Below are 18,253 nucleotides of genomic sequence, written 5' to 3'. Positions count from 1 at the left end.
GAACAGTTAATTTATTCAAAATGCATTTCGTTTGCGATCTCAGTTTAATTTTGATTGCAATGTGCATGGTTCGGAGAATACGCCTCACAATGGAAAACTATTTCGTTTTACTGCTGATTCTTTTGGCTGTACCTTGGTCCTTTGAGGCCACCCCCAAGCTTAAGCCAACCAAGGCTGCCATTATAGACTTGAAGAACAAAACTGAAGTAGTACCGTCAAGTAGCATGTCCACTGCCAATGTCACAGCCGTGCACGTTGGCAGAAGTCCACATTGATCAGCACAAAACCATTCGCATTAGCAAAGGAGATCTGGATGATCTATTGGACGTTTATATGGGTAAAATAGCAGAGAGTGCAGCCACTATCAAAGACAGAGGAAATGAAATAAACAAGCTTCAAACCAAGGAACACACTGACGACGATCTACTGAAGAGATTTGAGAATCTCACAGAATATACAGCCAAACTGAAGGAAAAGGCGGATCAAATCAAGGAACTCGAGCAGAAGGTCAAGGTCTACGAGACCAGATTGAAGAGGAAACAGCACGTGTTGAGTGATTTAAGAAAACAGAACACCTCCAGTGCGGCATTGATCGATCATCTGAGAGCCAAAGTCGTATATTTTGAAGGTAAATTCAGGGAGAAGAAGGACGACCTGTTGGCAGACTGGGAGGCAGCCACCACCTCTTGTATGCCCTACGGCATGTCGTCTGGGATTCATTTGATCCATTTGCCAGGGTTCCTGCCCTTTCTGGTGTCCTGTGAGGGTCTCACGGCCGCCGGTCCTGGATGGATGGCTATTCACCGTCGACTGGATGGCTCTGTGAACTTCTATCGCAACTGGGATCAGTACAGGAAGGGGTTTGGCAAGCTCAACGGGGAGTTCTTTATTGGCCTCAAAAAACTGCACCGCCTGACCAGCTCCCAGCCTCATGAGCTCTACATAAGCTCGGGTATTATCAAGGAAATTCCAGCGACGCGTTACGCACCCATGACAAGATGAAATTCTCAACCTTCGATAGGGATAACGGTGAATTTACGCATATGAATTGCGCCGAGTATCACCACGGAGCCTGGTGGTACGACTTCTGTTCGCGAAGGTAATTCATCCGTCCACTGAGTATCACACAAACACATACGAATCATTCAGTTAATATCCTCTTCCCATAGCAATTTGAATGGCAAGTACTTCAAGGGCGAGATGGACAATGTCCAGGGCATTTTCTGGGAGCAATGGTATAGCTTCAGATCTCTGAGATCCGTACAGATGCTAGTCCGTCCAAAGAGCCAAATGGAGCTGAACGATTTACCGAGGACCAAGCGTACAGTACCCCTAAAAATTTATTAAAATTAATCCCTCCATCAGCTCAACACCCACGAATGCCCATTATTTTTAATAATTTACGCGTATTATGTTTGTTTATAGAGGCTTTAAGAGCATTGTTAAACTAGATAAATCTCAATACGAAGCCGAGCGCCAAACGCCGAACCCCATTCGTCTTTGTTATTTACTCTTCCGACGCCCGCCCCCCCGCCACCATTCGACAGTTGATTAGCTTTCGACTTTTCGCCCTCTCCCGCGTACAATAATTACTTCGTTACAGTTCACTGCAGTTCGCTGCTCTAGACATTTGTTTATTCGCGCACAAGTGATTAGTGCAATTAATTCTCATTTTCATTTGTGCTCGCTTTTCGTTCGCTGTTGCAACAATTTAATGAAATCTAATTGAGCTCTGACTCTGGTCTTGGAGTGCTTCTATGGGCCTGGTCTGGTCTGCCCCCACCATTTGTCACTTGCACTTTTATTGCCGAGGGACCGCTGTGGGAGTGGAGAAACTCAATTGGAGTAAATAAAGGCTTGACAAATTAGCCAAAGTCGAGGCATAAAATATAAATGAATATCGATGCGACGGAGGATTTATGGTCTGAGAAGAACAATTTTTATTTAAATTGAGTTTATTCCAGTTTCATACATAATCTTACAGATCTTTGGAACATTTAAACATTTGTTGTTTCCTCCAATGTTACTTTACTCTAATTTGTAGTTTCTAAGGCACTTAATATATGTATCTGCAGAGGCCTGAACAGAAGCCACCGCTGTTGCATGGACACTCGGATCAAATGAATGTAGAGTGCACTCTGCACTTTATTGTAAATATAAAAAATGGCATTGACGTCGTTGACGATGTAGCCCGCCCATCTAGCCCATTGTAAATCTAGCTAAAACGAGCACACGCGGTACATAGCGATTTTATTTTACATATTAAAATAATTTTTAAAAAGGTATAACAAATTGGTAAAAATGCTTTTTTGTTCATGAAAAGCTTACAAATAATACAGTGACCAATAAAAGTCTAAGCATCACACCCATTTAATTAATTGTACATATTCAGAATGGGTGTCAGGCTTAGACTTTGTGGGTCACGGTCAATGGTATGTAGTTCTATGGATTATGCATCACATTTAGCCAATTTCTGAAGAGCGCTCTTGACAGCAGCCAATTTGGCTTGGTCCTTGTTGGAGCCGAAACCAGTGTCCCGAATGGTCTTCTCCATGCAGGTGAACTGGCAGTACATCATCACAACGTCCTTGTCTACCAGGGGCGGACCGTAGACGGCATTGGCCAGCTTTTGCTCATGGAGCTGACGAATCGGGCTGATGGGTATATCCTGGGAGAATTCCTTCAGTACGGGCTCAAACAAATGGTAGATCATCTGCCAGGTTGTCTGCAGATCCCGGCAATCCAGGTAGACGGCCGCGATAAGGGCATCCAGGACATCGCCTAAAGCCTTGGGGACATCTACGTTTTGCGCCAAGTTGAAAGCACCGATGCGTGGACCGTCTTCCGACTCATTTTCCATGGCCATCTCCACTTCATCGTCCAAGTCCAGAATAACGGGCTGCACATCTCTCTCCTCGAGCAGAAAACGTACATGATTAGTGACTCTGTGTCTCTGGCTCTCTTGGAATTTCACAAACTTGCTGATGGTCTCAGATAGCAACGCGTTTTCTGCCAGAATGAAGAAGTGCAGCTTGTGGCGCACGCAGATGCATCCCAGTGTCGTGTTATTGACCAATGCCGAGCGCAGATCCGTGAGCTCGCCCGGACGCAGCTTGGTATTGTTTAAGAAAATGTATGCAGAGATGAGAAAATCGAGTATGGCATCGCCAATGAACTCTAGCTCCTGGTAGCAGCCGGTCAAGCGATTGGTGGGAAACGACGGATGCGTCAGGGCCTGCAAGAGGTAGCCCCGATCCCGGAATTCGTAGCCCAGATTCTGCTCTAAATAGGAGTGGTTGATCAGGAAGCCATCAATATCGTCAGGGCTCGCGTTGGCTCGCATCTTGGTGCTCTTCAACTGAAGATCGAGCAGCTGCGACAAGGGCTTATCAACGTCCGGCTTGCAAATGCCGAAGTATTCCAGCATGCGGAAGCCATGTTGCAATCCATAGTTTCTCACAACGACTCCCAGAAGGGCCTCCAGAGTGTCAGCCACCACCTTGTTCTGAACAGCGACCTCACCAAAGAAGTAGTTCACGCCAGAGGAGAAGTCTCGGCCAGCATAATAGCCTTGCTGATTGCTCTTGCAACCTTGCATAAAGCGACGATAGGTATCCTCGTTGCAACGACCTGCCAGAATCTCCTCGTCACTAAGGGCCAGATTGAAGAGATTATGGGGACCAATCAGTTTGGCAAAGCTCGGCTGCTCCGTCCACACATCCAAGACATCTTCGGGCAGATTAATGCTGGGCGGAAGCCACGTTACTCTGGGGTCGAACAGACTGCAGCTAATACGACTGGGAATATCCGTCTCCCTGAGGCAATACATCAGGTTCTTGTTGGACACCAGCCTCGACTTGACCTGCGTGAGCGTGCCTTCGTTCCAGTCGGGATACCTGCTGGCCAGGTAAAGACTGGCACTCATCTTGAGAAACGAGTCACCCAACAGCTCCGCTCGCTCCATATCATAAACATCGGCAGATCCCGCTGTGGTGATGGCCGCCAGGAACTCACCCTGTTGGGCCATAGTGATGTGATCATCGGAGACGCTCTTCATCAGAACCGGCAACACATTCAACGACTGTGGTTTGGGAGCTGAGCTGGACGGCGGGAGCAGGGCAGGCCGGGCGGCAGGGGGCATTGCTGGACTCCTGGTCTCATAGATGTTCCCTTTAGGCATCTTGAACTGCGTCTCCAGCCAGATCTCCCTGTCGTCCTGCTCCATTTTGTCGAGAGACGCCACTTGGCCGGATATAAAATTGTTGTAATAGTTCAACTCCACGGTATAGGCGGACATGATGTTCCGGGGTAGGTCTACGGGTTCCAGGTACTGCTGCCACGAATGTTGTAAGTCGCGTATCTGCAGTGTCTTCATCCCAATCTCAACTTCTTTGATGGGTAGGGGCTCCAGAATGGAGCGTGACCCTTCTTCATAATCATTGGGAACGGCTTTGCCATGGGAATCCACGTTGCGGCGCAACGACCAGTCGATCTCCAAGAGCTTTGGCCTATAGTCAACTCCATTTTGAGGCAGATGTTGCAGCCCCAGGTAGGTATTGAAGCGTTGTCGTAATGCCTCAGCATGCAGCATGAAGTGGAGCCGGTTCAAGATGTTGGGTAGAAACACTGCTTTTATCCAGGGGTCGCCGGGGAAATCGAAATTAAAGCAGAGCTCCGGAATGAGGATGATCTTGACCCTGGCCTTGCTTTGGGCCGACGTCTTGCCCCGCTGCTGGACATAGAAGTTCAGTTGCTCCGTAAGCTCGCGCACCTCGATCAGGAACTGGTCCATGCGAACAAGTCCTTCGATGTCATCGCCATACTTGGACGTGGTGAACTCGCCATAGCTCGTGTTCTGGTGCTTGCTTTCCATCAGGCTGCTCGGAGTCAGGTCTCTGCGCACCTTGTGCACGAGCATTCGCTTGCTCGCGAAGTTGGCATACCACTGAGTCACAATTTTCCCCTCATAGTCCTCTGGACGCGGCGCTCGCTGTTCCTTGCGCTGCTTCACACTGACAGGCTTCAGGGTGGGCAGACGCTGGAACTGACGGACCAGCGGCCAGTCCACCACATTCTGATGCTCTGCGCCCACGGCTAGAGGCACGATCAGGTAGGAGTTGTCCTTGCCTCGACGATCCAGTACAAAGCAGGGATGCCAGATCTTCAACAGATCGCGGAACAGCATTCCATGGAACTGATGCAGTTGCTCCAGCTGCTCCGCACTTGCAATAACCAGCTCTCGCGGGTGCTCCCTAACCTGCACATGCAATGGGCCCTGGTTGCAGAACAGCGGCATCTTCGAGAGAGGCGGCAGCTGCTTCCTCAGCAGCAACGCAAAGTTCCTACCCGACAGCATGTCGTCGTGGATGTGCTCTGTGTAGTCGTTGCGCTCGAACTGCGGCTCCAAAATAATCTCATAGGCAAAACAGACTTCACCCACCCGTGGCCGGCAATCGTAGAACTCCGTCGGACAAGAGGTCTTGAAGGTAGTTTATGTCTCCGGCTTGAGTTTCTGCTTGTTTACCGTATCGATAACTAAAAGCACCCAAGGAGGAGAATGATTAAACAGAATTAGTGGGTATTTGATTGAATAAGACTCACCATCGCCGCTGTATTTCTTCCAGTGGTCAAAGTGAAAGTCGGCTATCGCCGTCACCCGGTCCTTAAGCGTGACGGGAAGGAAACGCTCGTTGAGCTCCCCCGTGGAGTACAGTTTAATGCAGGTCTTAAAGGCTGCCGATATTTTTGCCGCCTTAACGGAAGTTATGGGATCGCTCTGGAATGATTCGAACATGATTACTGACTGTCGACGCTGGGTAGTCCATTTTGGGCTTACATAAATTTTATCCCGCACGGACGAGCTGAGTGGAAGTTCGATAGAGACGACTTCTTTGCTTGCGGCCTGTGTGCCAAAGAGTTCCCGCTTCTGGTCCCAACTGATTAGTGTGATCCAGGGCTCCACAAAGCCAAATGCATCCGAGGGCAGGCTCTGGCAGTAGCGGTGGAGCAGCATCAGGGCACTGCTAGGCAGCAGCACGGCACGTTTTTCGTTTATAAATGGTGGGATCAATTCGTGGAAGTGATCGGCTATCTCTTGCATCAGGGGTTCGGCACGATCCAGGACGCGATCCTTTAAATACTCTCCGATGTCGGTATGGGCTTGGCGATATTGATTGATTTGTTGGTTGGTTTTTATGCGGTCAAGCTCTGAGGAAAAAAGCACAAGCTGGGCCTCCTTGGATCGAGCCCGCCCCTTCGTCTGCACGTACATGTTAAATGTCTTTAAAGGATCCAGGATCAACACGTAATTCCAGGCCTTTACATCGATGCCTTCCTCTAGAACGCTCGAACAGACCATCAGGTTGGCTTCGCCATCCCTAAATTGATGAATGGCCTTTGTTGGGGATTGCGACAGGGTAGAATAATATACTTTTAATATAATGTTCTGTGCTGAGGCCCGAGGCATAACGTACCGACTTTTGCCACTTGCGCTCCAGGACGCTCTCACAATCCGCTGAAACTGAGTTGCGACCCACCATAAACTGCGGCACGAGAACATCGCGCAGCGCCGGAATAACCGCAATGAACTTCTTCAACAATTGGTATATGCATTTGCTCGTATACCGGCGCTCAACGAAGACCAAGCAGCAAATATCCTTGGCATCCTTGCCCGAGAACGTTTTCTGCACGTAATGCAAAAATCTCTGCACCTTGGGAGTCGAAAAGTTCATGATGGTTTCCTCCGTGTGGACTGCGTCATCGGGTTCCGTATCATCGTCAACCAAATCGCGAAGCTTTTTCTTTAGCATGTGATTGATCCGGTTACACAGACAGATGGCCAACTTATATATGTGGGTCAGGGCAAGGGTTTCCGACTGATGCAGCTTGATTTCAAACTCTAGAATCACCGATACTATGGCCATGGCTGCCGCATATACGCCGTAGTGCTCCAGCTGGTACTGGAAGTCGTTGAGCAGAGTCTTTATATATCCTTTCTTGTGCGGATCGCGGGGGGTCGACAGTCCCTTGGAATAGCGCGTAGGCTGTTTGCCAATCTCCAAATCGTCTAGGCGTACGTAGAACAGCTCAATGCATCTATGTATGGCGTGCCCGATCACAAGGCTCCACACTTGGTCTGGATAAGTCACTAAACACTCCCTTGGTTTGGTGGAGTAGCTGCAAAAAATAAACAGAACTGCTATAGCGTGATTTCTCCTATGGAAAGGGCTTAAAAGGTCTCACAGCATCACGTTTTTCAATTGCTCCGTGTCGGACACGGTGATGAGCTTTTGAGCGACCAGCTTAAATTCGTTGCCTTTAATGAGTACACCCGTCAGTCCCAAAACGCGCGGCAGTGGCGTGTTTCGGTCAGCGAGTAAAAACAGATGCATGAACTAATGGTAGGGATGGTGGCCAGTGCCATGGTGGCACTCGTCTATAATCACGATGCTCACAGAGCTCAGCTCCAAGTACTTCTGGGTGACCATATTCAACATGACTTGGGCTGTGCCCACCAGAACCTATTGTCGTTGCAAGATATAAGAAAATTCAATTAGAAAAAAAAACCAGGGCCAAATTTGTAAAGCACTTGGAAGCACAAATACTAGTGCATCCGTTCTATATAAACGAATATCAGAAATGCATATTGGTTTGATGAGGCGTCATGAGCTCGACACTAACTTGGCTATCGCTTATTTCGTGGCTCCATTTTATCTTCGACCAGTCGTCGACGCCCTGCTCCCCCACAAAGAACCCCACTTTGAGATTTGAGAACTTCCTCACGGCCATTGCCTGCTTTCGGGCTAGCTCGACTGTATTGCACATAAATATAGCTCGTTTTCCGCCCTCCTCGATTGATCTGTAGGAGTGTAAACAAATCCGAGAATTCAGTTCAACAGCTACATATGTATTTGCTTATGTATGAGTGTGTTTGCAAAATTCCAGTATGAAAAAAAATGCAAGCGACTTACTTGTCCATGTCTTTGGAGAATCGCTTCAGGGCCAGGATGGCCACGTATGTATGTCTTGCCAGATCCGGTCGGCAAGTAGATTATCCCATTGTTCTTCATAATATTATCCAGGAGACGCAGCTGATAGCTGCGAGGCTGCAACAAATGCGAATGCATTTTTACAATTCAGCAAAAAGTATAAACTTATGTATATGCACTGGAATTTATATTATTTATACCTTTATTTCGGATTCCCCACTATGCACGTTGTCTGCCATGATGATCCTATTTGCTCCGGGTGCCAGCTGAAAGTGATGAAATAAAATAAAATTCAGTGACTGCAGGCACAAGCTCGCCAACTAAGATGATTGCTGACGTGGCTATAATGACACAGCAGGTTTTTCTGGATGTGGCCAGCTACTAGCTGGAAGTACGGGGATTTACATTTTTTTCCAGTCACCGTTCTCTGTGTGCGGAAAACACCGCGATGGACGCGCAGGTTGACCGGAAAATGTCTCGCCTCACCTTTGTTTTAATTGAACTTTGTTCCACCGATATATTGTATTGAACAAGTATTTGATCAGATAAGATAATAAATTCCAAGAGCTGAATAAATAAATTGCCAAAAAAAGAAAAAAAGAAAATGAAGTCCTGTCCCTCAGTATTATCCACGGGCTTATCGCTAAAATATACCGTCCGACCCTCAGAAATATACCGAAATGTACCGTCTCATTTAAAAAATAAACCGTAAATATACTGACGAATTCAATTTCTATTTTACATATTCCTCGTTTATGATATTCCGTGGAATATTACTAGCTATATAGAACATAAAGCCATGCCCACATAGTTTCATCCGATTAGTGAATCTATTTGCGAAATGACTAGATTATTTTAAACACTTGCTTTTATTGGATCTTGTCTAAAAGAAGGTATTAGTGAAATAGGTCAAGCAAAAAAACGGTTTTAGCGAAATAAGTCAAAACAAAAAAACGAGGCTAGTCGTTCATATTGCTCAATTTAGAGATTCCGTTGAATAATTCTGGCTAACTAAAACACTTAGTTCGGCTCACATAGTTTTAGGCCGTTGATAAATACATTTTCTACAAAATTGGTTAGTTTTTAGTCCTTGCTTTTGTTGTTTTTTTGACTTAAACAAGGTTTAAACAAAATAGTTAAACAAAAAAACAGTCGCAATGTTGCTGGTATTTAAAGACATTATGCGTGTATAGCCCTTAGTATACCCTGTTTTCCAAAATGTTTTTAAAACGTAATTGATGAAGAAATATTCTCAAATTGATATGTGTTAGACATATTCATGCATGATTATTCTTGGTCTCTGTAGAAAGAAATCGTTGAAATAGGTTTAAATATTCCAGAAGGGTATTTCATTGTTGCTATCGATAAACGGAAAACTGCCAACTGCTGAAAATCTGCACCTCGAATGAAATGCTGCTGGACTGCCAACCTGCTTTAAGTAGAGCGCGAAGTATGAAAGTGAATGAAAAAAACACCAATGTTTAAAAAAAAATGTATTTAAATAATGTATTACGTTTTATGTGATGGCGCCTCAATAAACTCAGCAGAGTTCAACGCATGGCAGAGCTATGCATAACTGGCGGGCTACGCACTACTCCAGGGGAAGCCCTGGATACTGTGCTGGACCTCCTCCCTGTGGATCTCATGGGAAAGAAGGTGGCAACACTTTCCGCCCTCAGAATGAGAGAAGCCAGACTGTGGAAAGCATCCGCGGTTGGGCACTCGGGAATCCTGATGAGACTCCCGCAATTACCAGAGAGGACAGATTACTGTATTCCTAGTGATCACCTCTCGACGCCCTTCCAGGTATCAATCCCACCTAGGGAGGACTGGGAGATGGGCGAACCAGGACCTGCGGTCCACTTCTACACTGATGGCTCAAAGCTGGACGGCCGCGTGGGAGGCGGAGTCTACTGCAGCGAGCTGAACATCAGTCATTGCTTCAGGCTCCCGGATCACTGTAGTGTGTTCCAAGCGGAGGTTGAAGCCATCAAGGAGGCCATTTCGATCGTCTCCAAACTACTTCTAGATACGCACTTAGTGTGCGTCTTCTCGGACACTCAAGCAGCTATCAAAGCTCTAGGCTCAATATCGTCGAACTCAGCGACTGTAAATGACTGCCGCAGGTCTCTGCACGAGATCGCAGAGCAGTTAGATCTCTTCCTTATATGGGTCCCCGGCCACAGGGACATCGAGGGGAACGATGCCGCCGACGAGCTGCCAGGCAGGGTACTACGATTCCTCTCCTATCGTAGAGGGAGCAAGTAGCGATGCCCTTGGCTACGTGCAGGCTTCTAACGCACGAAAGCAAAATGCCAATAGGAGATGGCAGCAAACCGTTTGCTGTAAAGTCTCAAGATTTATATGGCCACATCGATCGAAGAAGCGCTCAGCAGAGCTGTATAAACTCAGCAGAGCACAGTGCTCTGCAGTTACTAGAGCCATTACGGGACACTGGCAGATCGGCACTCATGCCTCTAGACTGTCAATCCCTCATAACGACTTCTGCAGGAGTTGTCGCGACGAGGAGGAGGAGGAATCGGTCCCCCACTTCTTCTGCCACTGCCCAGCCCTTGGAAATCGCCGTCTTCGTATTCTCGGGCCGCTTTCCTCAAGGACATTTCGGACCTGTCCGAAATCAAACCAGTGACCTTGTCCAAATACATCCAAGCCACCGGATGGGACTGCCCTTAACCTGCAGTAGTATGCTCTCACGGTTCGGGCAACGCGAAGGGGCACATGCCCATGCGGCAACACAACGGACCTTTTATAGGTCCAAGTGAGCTTGGGGGCGGGAGGCTCTTATCCCCCCCTCCCGGCTACCGCCTTAACCTAACCTAACCTATGTGATGGCGCGTACCTAAAATTGTTTGCGGAAGGAAAAAATTAACATATTTCAAGACGTTCGCTGATAGTTTTAATCAAAAAGACATTTTCCGAAGCTTCTGGGGGCGCCTCACACGCCTACGAAGACGGCGCGAAGAAATTCCCAAAGCTTCATCAATTAAGTCGAAAAACCTGGAATTTACTGCATGGCGTTCCGGAATAACTCTTAAAACGGCTCTTGGAACTCCGTCTGGACCCTGAGAAGCATGGAAAGCATAGGAAAGACAAGGATGGCCACGGAGAAGGCGACGGGAGTTAAAATTCGCATGGAAACGCTGAAAAAAAGGGAAGGAGAAGCTAAATCCGCCATGCGGGTAGGAGTAAAGATGGCGACAAAAACGGCTCCGCAGCTTTTGGCTTCTAAACTGCTGTGCAAGAAACCAAACTTGTCGACGAACGTGTCGACAAACATGTCCACGAACACGAAAACAATCATGACATCAAACATTTCTACGACGAAAGAGAGAGAGAAGAGTGACGCGGTTTGTGTGGCTTCCGTGAGTACGAAAAACGGAAATAACCGCAAAATCATCGTTAACAAGTATTATGAGGGGCATAAAGGCCCATACATTGTTTGTATCGACAAAATGAGTGCGAATAATGCCAGAATTGCTATAAACAAGTTTGATCTATCCGATCTGCTGCTGAAACAGGGCATTAGCGATATCGAGGAGGTTGCTAGAATGGGCTATGGCAGGTGCAAGATTGTGTGCGGGTCGGCGGAGTGTGCAAACGGGCTAGTGGAAAACAGTGTTTTCGCTGCTCAAGGGTACTCAACCCGAATCTTTAGGCACTTCGTCCAAAAAGCAGGGTTAATTTTTTGGGATCCCCGGGCACTACTCGGAGGAACAGCTAGCGGAGCTTGTAACCTCGGATATCCCAATTGAGGAGATAGTTCGGATTACGCGATGTGATAGAGCATCGGGGGAACGTGTACCTACTGGCAGGGTGAAACTCTGGTTCAGAGGAGAGCAGTTACCAACCAAAATCAATTTTCTATATTCTAAAGTAGAAGTGAAACCTTTTGTTCAGCTTATTCAATGTTTCAGGTGTCTTAGGTTTGGCCATCTGGCGCAACATTGCAAGAGTGGAGCAAAATGTTTCAAATGCGGACAAGATCACAGCAAAGATATTATCTGCTCAGGGCTGGTCTGTGCTAACTGCAAGGGGGAACATGCTGCCACCCAAAAAAAGCGTACGCCATTCAAAAGTGTATGACACTGGAAAACCTAACTAGAGCTGAGGTCAAGGCTAGATATCCGTTCCTTTTTGATAGAACTTCCCCCAACCTAAGGGATCAAGGGGAATTTCCTAGACCCAGTTGGCAATCTAACCGCTCCCCTGAATTCTTAAATAACAGCTTAGAGTCCGCCAGGGAAATTCATTCTGTCACCTCTTTCGCGGAAGTGACCAAATCCAATAGGGTTGCCGCCCGGAACGCAGAGGCGGCCAAGGCAGCAGCCAACATGGCAGAGTGGAAGAACTCAATAAACTCAGACTGCGTCCAAATGAGCGAGAAATTTGTTAGATCTTCATCCGTGGCATCTTCTCTGGCCCAGGATAAGCTAAACGCACTTGGAGCCAAACTCACAGCGTTCCTGATTGATCCAAACAACATCATTAAAGGGGATTCTTTAGCGAATAAATTTATTAAGGAAATTAGAGAATTTGTCAATGCTTCCAACGCAGAACTAGATAGGCGTCAGATTGCCCAAGGGATGGCAGTTGGTTCTCAAAACATCCAACAATGAAGATTCTTCAGCTAAATATTCAAAGTCTGACACACAACAACAACAAACAGCTCCTCTCAATGTTCCTAGACAAGAACGCAATAGATATTGCCATCCTCTCAGAGATTTGGGTGCTGAACAACGCGGACTGCAGCATTTTAGACTATAACTTTTTCTGCAGGCCCAGAGAGGACGGCTACGGCGGGGTTGGCATCTACGTCAGGAAAAACATTCAATTCAGCATTTTAAAAATAGAGAACGACTTGGAAATTTTAGGAATAAAAACATTAAACCTCAAGAGCAATTTCAATATTTTTAGCATATATGCACCGCCATCAACAACAGTTTCACAGTTTAAATCGGGCACAAAAAAGTTTTTCGAATTCGCGGCTTCGCTTGACATACCCTCAATAGTGGGCGGGGACTTCAACGCTAGGTCTTCTATCTGGGGAAGTCCGATCTGTGATCGCAAGGGTCGCAGCATTGAGAATTCCACCCGGGAGGCCGGATTTATCTGCCTAAACGACGGTTCGCCAACCTTCTCCAGGAGCCCATCTCAATTCTCCGTTCTTGACCTTTCTTTTTCGAACTACAGAAATGGAACTATTAACTGGCAAGTCCTCAAAACAAAAATTACGAACAGCAACCACTTCCCAATTGTATTATCAGTGCAAGGCCTAAATGCCCCCCTCCAAGGCAAGAAGATCCTTCACAACAGAATAGCCCGGATTCTGGGTGCAAGTGATTTCTCAAATCTGGAGGAGCTCAATGAAAAAGTGAAATCCCTGACCTTAAAAAACACGGTCACATTCCCAAGCAAGAACAAGTCCGTTGCTAAGAAATGGTGGAACGAGGAAACGGAAAAACTTCTTCGCGTGAGAAACGCTTGCAGGCAAAAATTCTACCTCACCAAAAAATTGGCTGATGCCAGAGCAACCTTAGAAGCTGACAAAAATCTACAAAATCACGTAAAAAATCTTAGAAAGCGCAACTTTTCCAAGTTTATAGAAGAGGTCTCCTCATCGCCCTCTATGTGGAGCATAGAACATCAAAAAATACGGTCAAATCAAAAATGTAGGGAACAAATGGACGAACGAAGATGACAAAAACTTTCTCAATATGGTTAAAGTAACCCCATCCACGTCAAACAGTAGGCCCCCTAAGAAAATTCCTGCCCCTTTGTTAGGACCAGACGACCCGGAACCCCTGGAACTGGAAGAATGGCCTTCCTAAAAACCAGGAACCCCAATTCGGCTAGAGGCCCTGATGGCATCTCGTTCAGGATGCTTCAAAAGCTACCAAGTGGGAAAAAACAAGACATTTTTGAAATTATAAATAAAGTATGGCTGAGTGGCGTCATCCCTGAAGTCTGGCGCAGGATAAAAGTGGTACCCATCACCAAGAAGAATGCAGACCCTACTTCCTTCCAAAACCATAGGCCGATTTGTTTGATTAACACGCTGTTTAAATCCATAGAGGGGTTGATAAAGTTGAAGTTGGACGAGCACATAGCAAACTGTGACCTGCTGCCGGTCAGGTCCTATGCCTTCAGGAGAAACAGGTCCACGGCTCTTTGCATCAACGACCTTATCAGCAAAGTTCTGGCGCTGAAGGCGAGGGGTTGTCAGGTTGTCGCAGCTTGCCTAGATTTACAAAGAGCGTTCGACTGCGTAAGAGTAGACACACTCGAGCACAGGATGAGGGATATGCGGTTAAATACAAGCCTCACGGCTTGGATCTCCAGCTTCCTTAACAGACGAATTCTCATAAAGGGCAAAAGCGAGGTAGAGGTGAACAGAGGTGTTAGCCAGGGTAGCTGTCTCAGCCCAACCTTTTTTAACCTTTACACAGCCGAACTACATGATATTAACAGTCATAACTGCTTACTGTTTCAGTATGCTGATGACTTTTTCATAGTTTGTTTTCATAAAGACGTATCCATTGCGAAACGGGTGCTGGAAGACAGTATAGATAAGTTCGAAGAAAAATGCAATAGGCTAAACCTGTCATTCAATCCGGTGAAGTCTAAAGTGATTTACTTCAACAATCGTAGAGCTGCGCTAAACATCTCGCATCAAGGAGTTGAGATCAGACAAGTAGAGCAGATCAAATACCTAGGCAGGACTATCTCAGCAAACAAGCCTCTGGTCACATTGATCTGGCCATCTCGGAATCGAACAGAAACTGTGCGTTTCTCAGATTACTCAGTGGGTGTCACTATGGTATCAGCCCCAAAAGAGGGCTTATATTTTACAAGGCATTTGTCAGAAGTAGGCTAGAGTACGCGTGCTCATCATTCTGCAACCTGTCCAAATCTGCCTTGGCCAAAATCAAATCCCACTGCAACCATCACCTCAGAAAGTCGCTGGGTCTGATAATCTGCACTCCCGTTCCTATCATATATCACATGGCAGGAGAACTTCCCCGAACTACAGGATGAGATTCCTGGCGGCGAAAGAGTTGGTTAAGGTGTTTGCATTTAATCTCCCAGCAAGTGAAACAGTGTCAGCAAATAGGGATTTAAACACGGGCTACGCTAAGGCATATCGGGAGTTTGGCAGCATAATAGATAGAGTTGAGGTTTTCGAGAACACAGCTTCGTTCTGCACTAAAATTAGCTCCGACTTAGAATTTTTCAAGGGTTCTGCACCCAACAAGCACGCTATAGACCAGGCAGGTATCATGCTGCTCCACGGGGAAAAGAAGGATCAGCTGACAAAGGGTGGTTTTGAAATCTATTACACGGATGGGTCAGTCGCAGATGGGCATTCCAGCGCCGCTTTCCTGCACGATAGGACAGGTTTTTTAGATAGCTATTACACGCACAAAACCCTTTCCTCGTTGTCCGCCGAGCTCCTTGCTATCGAGAAGGCATTAGACCATGTTATTTTGTACAATTTTCCTCGTGTCGCGCTCCTGACAGACAGCAGAAACGGGGCCCTCCTTCTGGCGAAGAACATTCAGGATATCTCTATCGCCTACAAAATCAGAGAAAAGATCCAACAAAATCCACATCTAAGAACTGTAGAGGTTCACTACATTCCCGGACACGCTAACATCCCTCAGAACACTTCAGTTGACGCAGCAGCCAAAGAAGCCCACAGACGAGGAAAATACACAGTGGTTAAATGGAACCTTAAAGACGCTATGTGCGAAATACACAGAATCTTAAAAGCAGAATGGGAGAGAGAATACGCCGAGTTTGCTAGTATCAAGCACCGAGGTTACTGCTCGCTTTTCCCCTCATCTTCATCAAACCGTGGTTCCTAAATAAAACTAAGCTTAAAGCCATTGACGCTAAAAGAATCAACAGACTGCTTAGTGGTAACGCATTCGATAGGCACACTCTCGCCAAAATGCATGTAGTTCCTAGTAACATATGTGATACATGCGATAGTATCGGTGCGATAACGCCTCGCATTTAATTTTCAATTGTACAAAGTACAACACAACAAGGCAAACATCAGCGGGTACCAAACACTAATTGACTTCATCGACGAAATTGATGTAAAGCTATAAATAGTACTCCAACATCTTCTATTCTTTGACTTGGCAATTTCCACCTTCAAAAGGCGGGCGGCCAAATAATCCCACGCTACTCACGGGTAGCTTGGTAACTTAAATCCTAAAAAAAAAAAAAAAAAAAAAAATAATAATGTATTAAAATAATTTAAATATTTGTATTTAAAATAAACTTTAAATTTAAGCCCAGCTATGGTTAACAAACGAATCAAACGCAGCTGTACAAGTACACTTTCAAGTTCAAGTGCGGCTTGGAAGTGCAGTAATTCTTATCAGCAAACAGCTTTGCATTAGCTTCCGGATTTGAACAGTCAATTCATTTAAAATGCATTTCGTTTGCGATCTCAGTTTAATTTTGATTGCAATGTGCATGGTTCGGAGAATACGACTCACAATGGAAAACTGCTTTTACTGCTTTTACTGCTGATTCTTTTGGCTGTACCTTGGTCCTTTGAGGCCACCGCCAAGCTTAAGCCAACCAAGGCTGCCATTATAGACTTGAAGAACAAAAATGAAGTAGTACCGTCAAGTAGCATGCCCATTGCCAATGTCACAGCCGTGCACGAGAAGTTGGCAGAAGTCCACATTGATCAGCACAAAACCATTCGCATTAGCAAAGGAGATCTGGATGATCTATTGGACGTTTATATGGGTAAAATAGCAGAGAGTGCAGCCACTATCAAAGACAGAGGAAATGAAATAAACAAGCTTCAAACCAAGGAACACACTGACGACGATCTACTGAAGAGATTTGAGAATCTCACAGAATATACAGCCAAACTGAAGGAAAAGGCGGATCAAATCAAGGAACTCGAGCAGAAGGTCAAGGTTTACCAGACCAGATTGAAGAGGAAGCACCACTTGTTGACTGATTTAAGAAAACAGAACACCTCCAGTGCGGCATTGATCGATCATCTGAGAGCCAAAGTCGTATATTTTGAAGGTAAATTCAGGGAGAAGAAGGACGACCTGTTGGCAGACTGGGAGGCAGCCACCACCTCTTGTATGCCCTACGGCATGTCGTCTGGGATTCATTTGATCCATTTGCCAGGGTTCCTGCCCTTTCTGGTGTCCTGTGAGGGTCTCACGGCCGCCGGTCCTGGATGGATGGCTATTCAGCGTCGACTGGATGGCTCTGTGAACTTCTATCGCAACTGGGATCAGTACAGGAAAGGGTTTGGCAAGCTCAACGGGGAGTTCTTTATTGGCCTCGAAAAACTGCACCGCCTGACCAGCTCCCAGCCTCATGAGCTCTACATAAGCTTCAGGAGATTCAATGGAGAGTCAAGCTATGCTCACTACGATGACTTTGTTATTGGCAGCGAGGAGGAAGGCTACGAATTGAAATTGCTCGGCTATCATCAAGGAAATTCCAGCGACGCGTTACGCACCCATGACAAGATGAAATTCTCAACCTTCGATAGGGATAACGATGAATTTACGCATATGAATTGCGCCGAGTATCACTACGGAGCCTGGTGGTACGACTTCTGTTCGCGAAGGTAATTCATCCGTCCACTGAGTATCACACAAACACATACGAATTATTCAGTTAATATCCTCTTCCCATAGCAATTTGAATGGCAAGTACTTCAAGGCCGAGGTGGACAATGTCCAGGGCATTTTCTGGGAGCAATGGTATAGCTTCAGATCTCTGAGATCCGTACAGATGCTAGTCCGTCCAAAGAGCCAAATGGAGCTGAACGATTTATCGAGGACCAAGCGTACAGTACCCCTAAAAATTCATTAAAATGAATCCCTCCATCAGCTCAACACACACGAATGTCCATTATTTTTAATAATTTACGCGTATTATGTTTGTTTCTAGAGGCTTTAAGAGCATTGTTAAACTAGATAAATCTCAATACGAAGCCGAGCGCCAAACGCCGAACCCCATTCGTCTTTGTTATTTACTCTTCCGACGCCCGCCCCCCGCCTCCATTCGACAGTTGGTTAGCTTTCGATTTTTCGCCCTCTCCTCTCCCGGGTACAATAATTACTTCGTTACAGTTCACTGCAGTTCGCTGCTCTAAACATTTGTTTATTCGCGCACAAGTGATTAGAGCAATTAATTCTCATTTTCATTTTCATTTGTGCTCGCATTTCGTTCGCTGTTGCAACAATTTA

The 18,253-nt window shown here is 46.2% G+C and overlaps 2 protein-coding genes and 1 pseudogene across 2 annotated transcripts; 2 read left to right on the top strand and 1 right to left on the bottom strand.

Moving 5' to 3' along the window:
* The first annotated feature begins 105 nt into the window (after positions 1-105).
* On the top strand, positions 106-1,002 carry LOC117190389 (angiopoietin-related protein 7-like). Its single transcript, XM_033395466.1, has 2 exons — positions 106-628; positions 737-1,002. Exons 1-2 carry the CDS (start codon positions 238-240, stop codon positions 1,000-1,002), a joined length of 657 nt encoding a protein of 218 aa, XP_033251357.1. The 5' UTR covers positions 106-237.
* A 1,119-nt stretch (positions 1,003-2,121) lies between these two features.
* Positions 2,122-8,593, bottom strand: LOC117190020 (annotated as a pseudogene).
* A 7,907-nt stretch (positions 8,594-16,500) lies between these two features.
* Positions 16,501-17,954, top strand: LOC117190023 (microfibril-associated glycoprotein 4-like). The gene is made up of 3 exons (XM_033395112.1): positions 16,501-17,069; positions 17,178-17,628; positions 17,699-17,954. Exons 1-3 carry the CDS (start codon positions 16,661-16,663, stop codon positions 17,874-17,876), a joined length of 1,038 nt encoding a protein of 345 aa, XP_033251003.1. The 5' UTR covers positions 16,501-16,660; the 3' UTR covers positions 17,877-17,954.
* The last annotated feature ends 299 nt before the right edge of the window (positions 17,955-18,253 follow it).

The sequence above is a fragment of the Drosophila miranda genome (genome assembly GCF_003369915.1).
Source record: "Drosophila miranda strain MSH22 chromosome Y unlocalized genomic scaffold, D.miranda_PacBio2.1 Contig_Y1_pilon, whole genome shotgun sequence".
NCBI lineage: Eukaryota > Metazoa > Arthropoda > Insecta > Diptera > Drosophilidae > Drosophila > Drosophila miranda.
The sequence above is the reverse complement of the archived record's forward strand: the minus strand, read 5'-3'. Positions and strand labels throughout refer to the sequence as shown.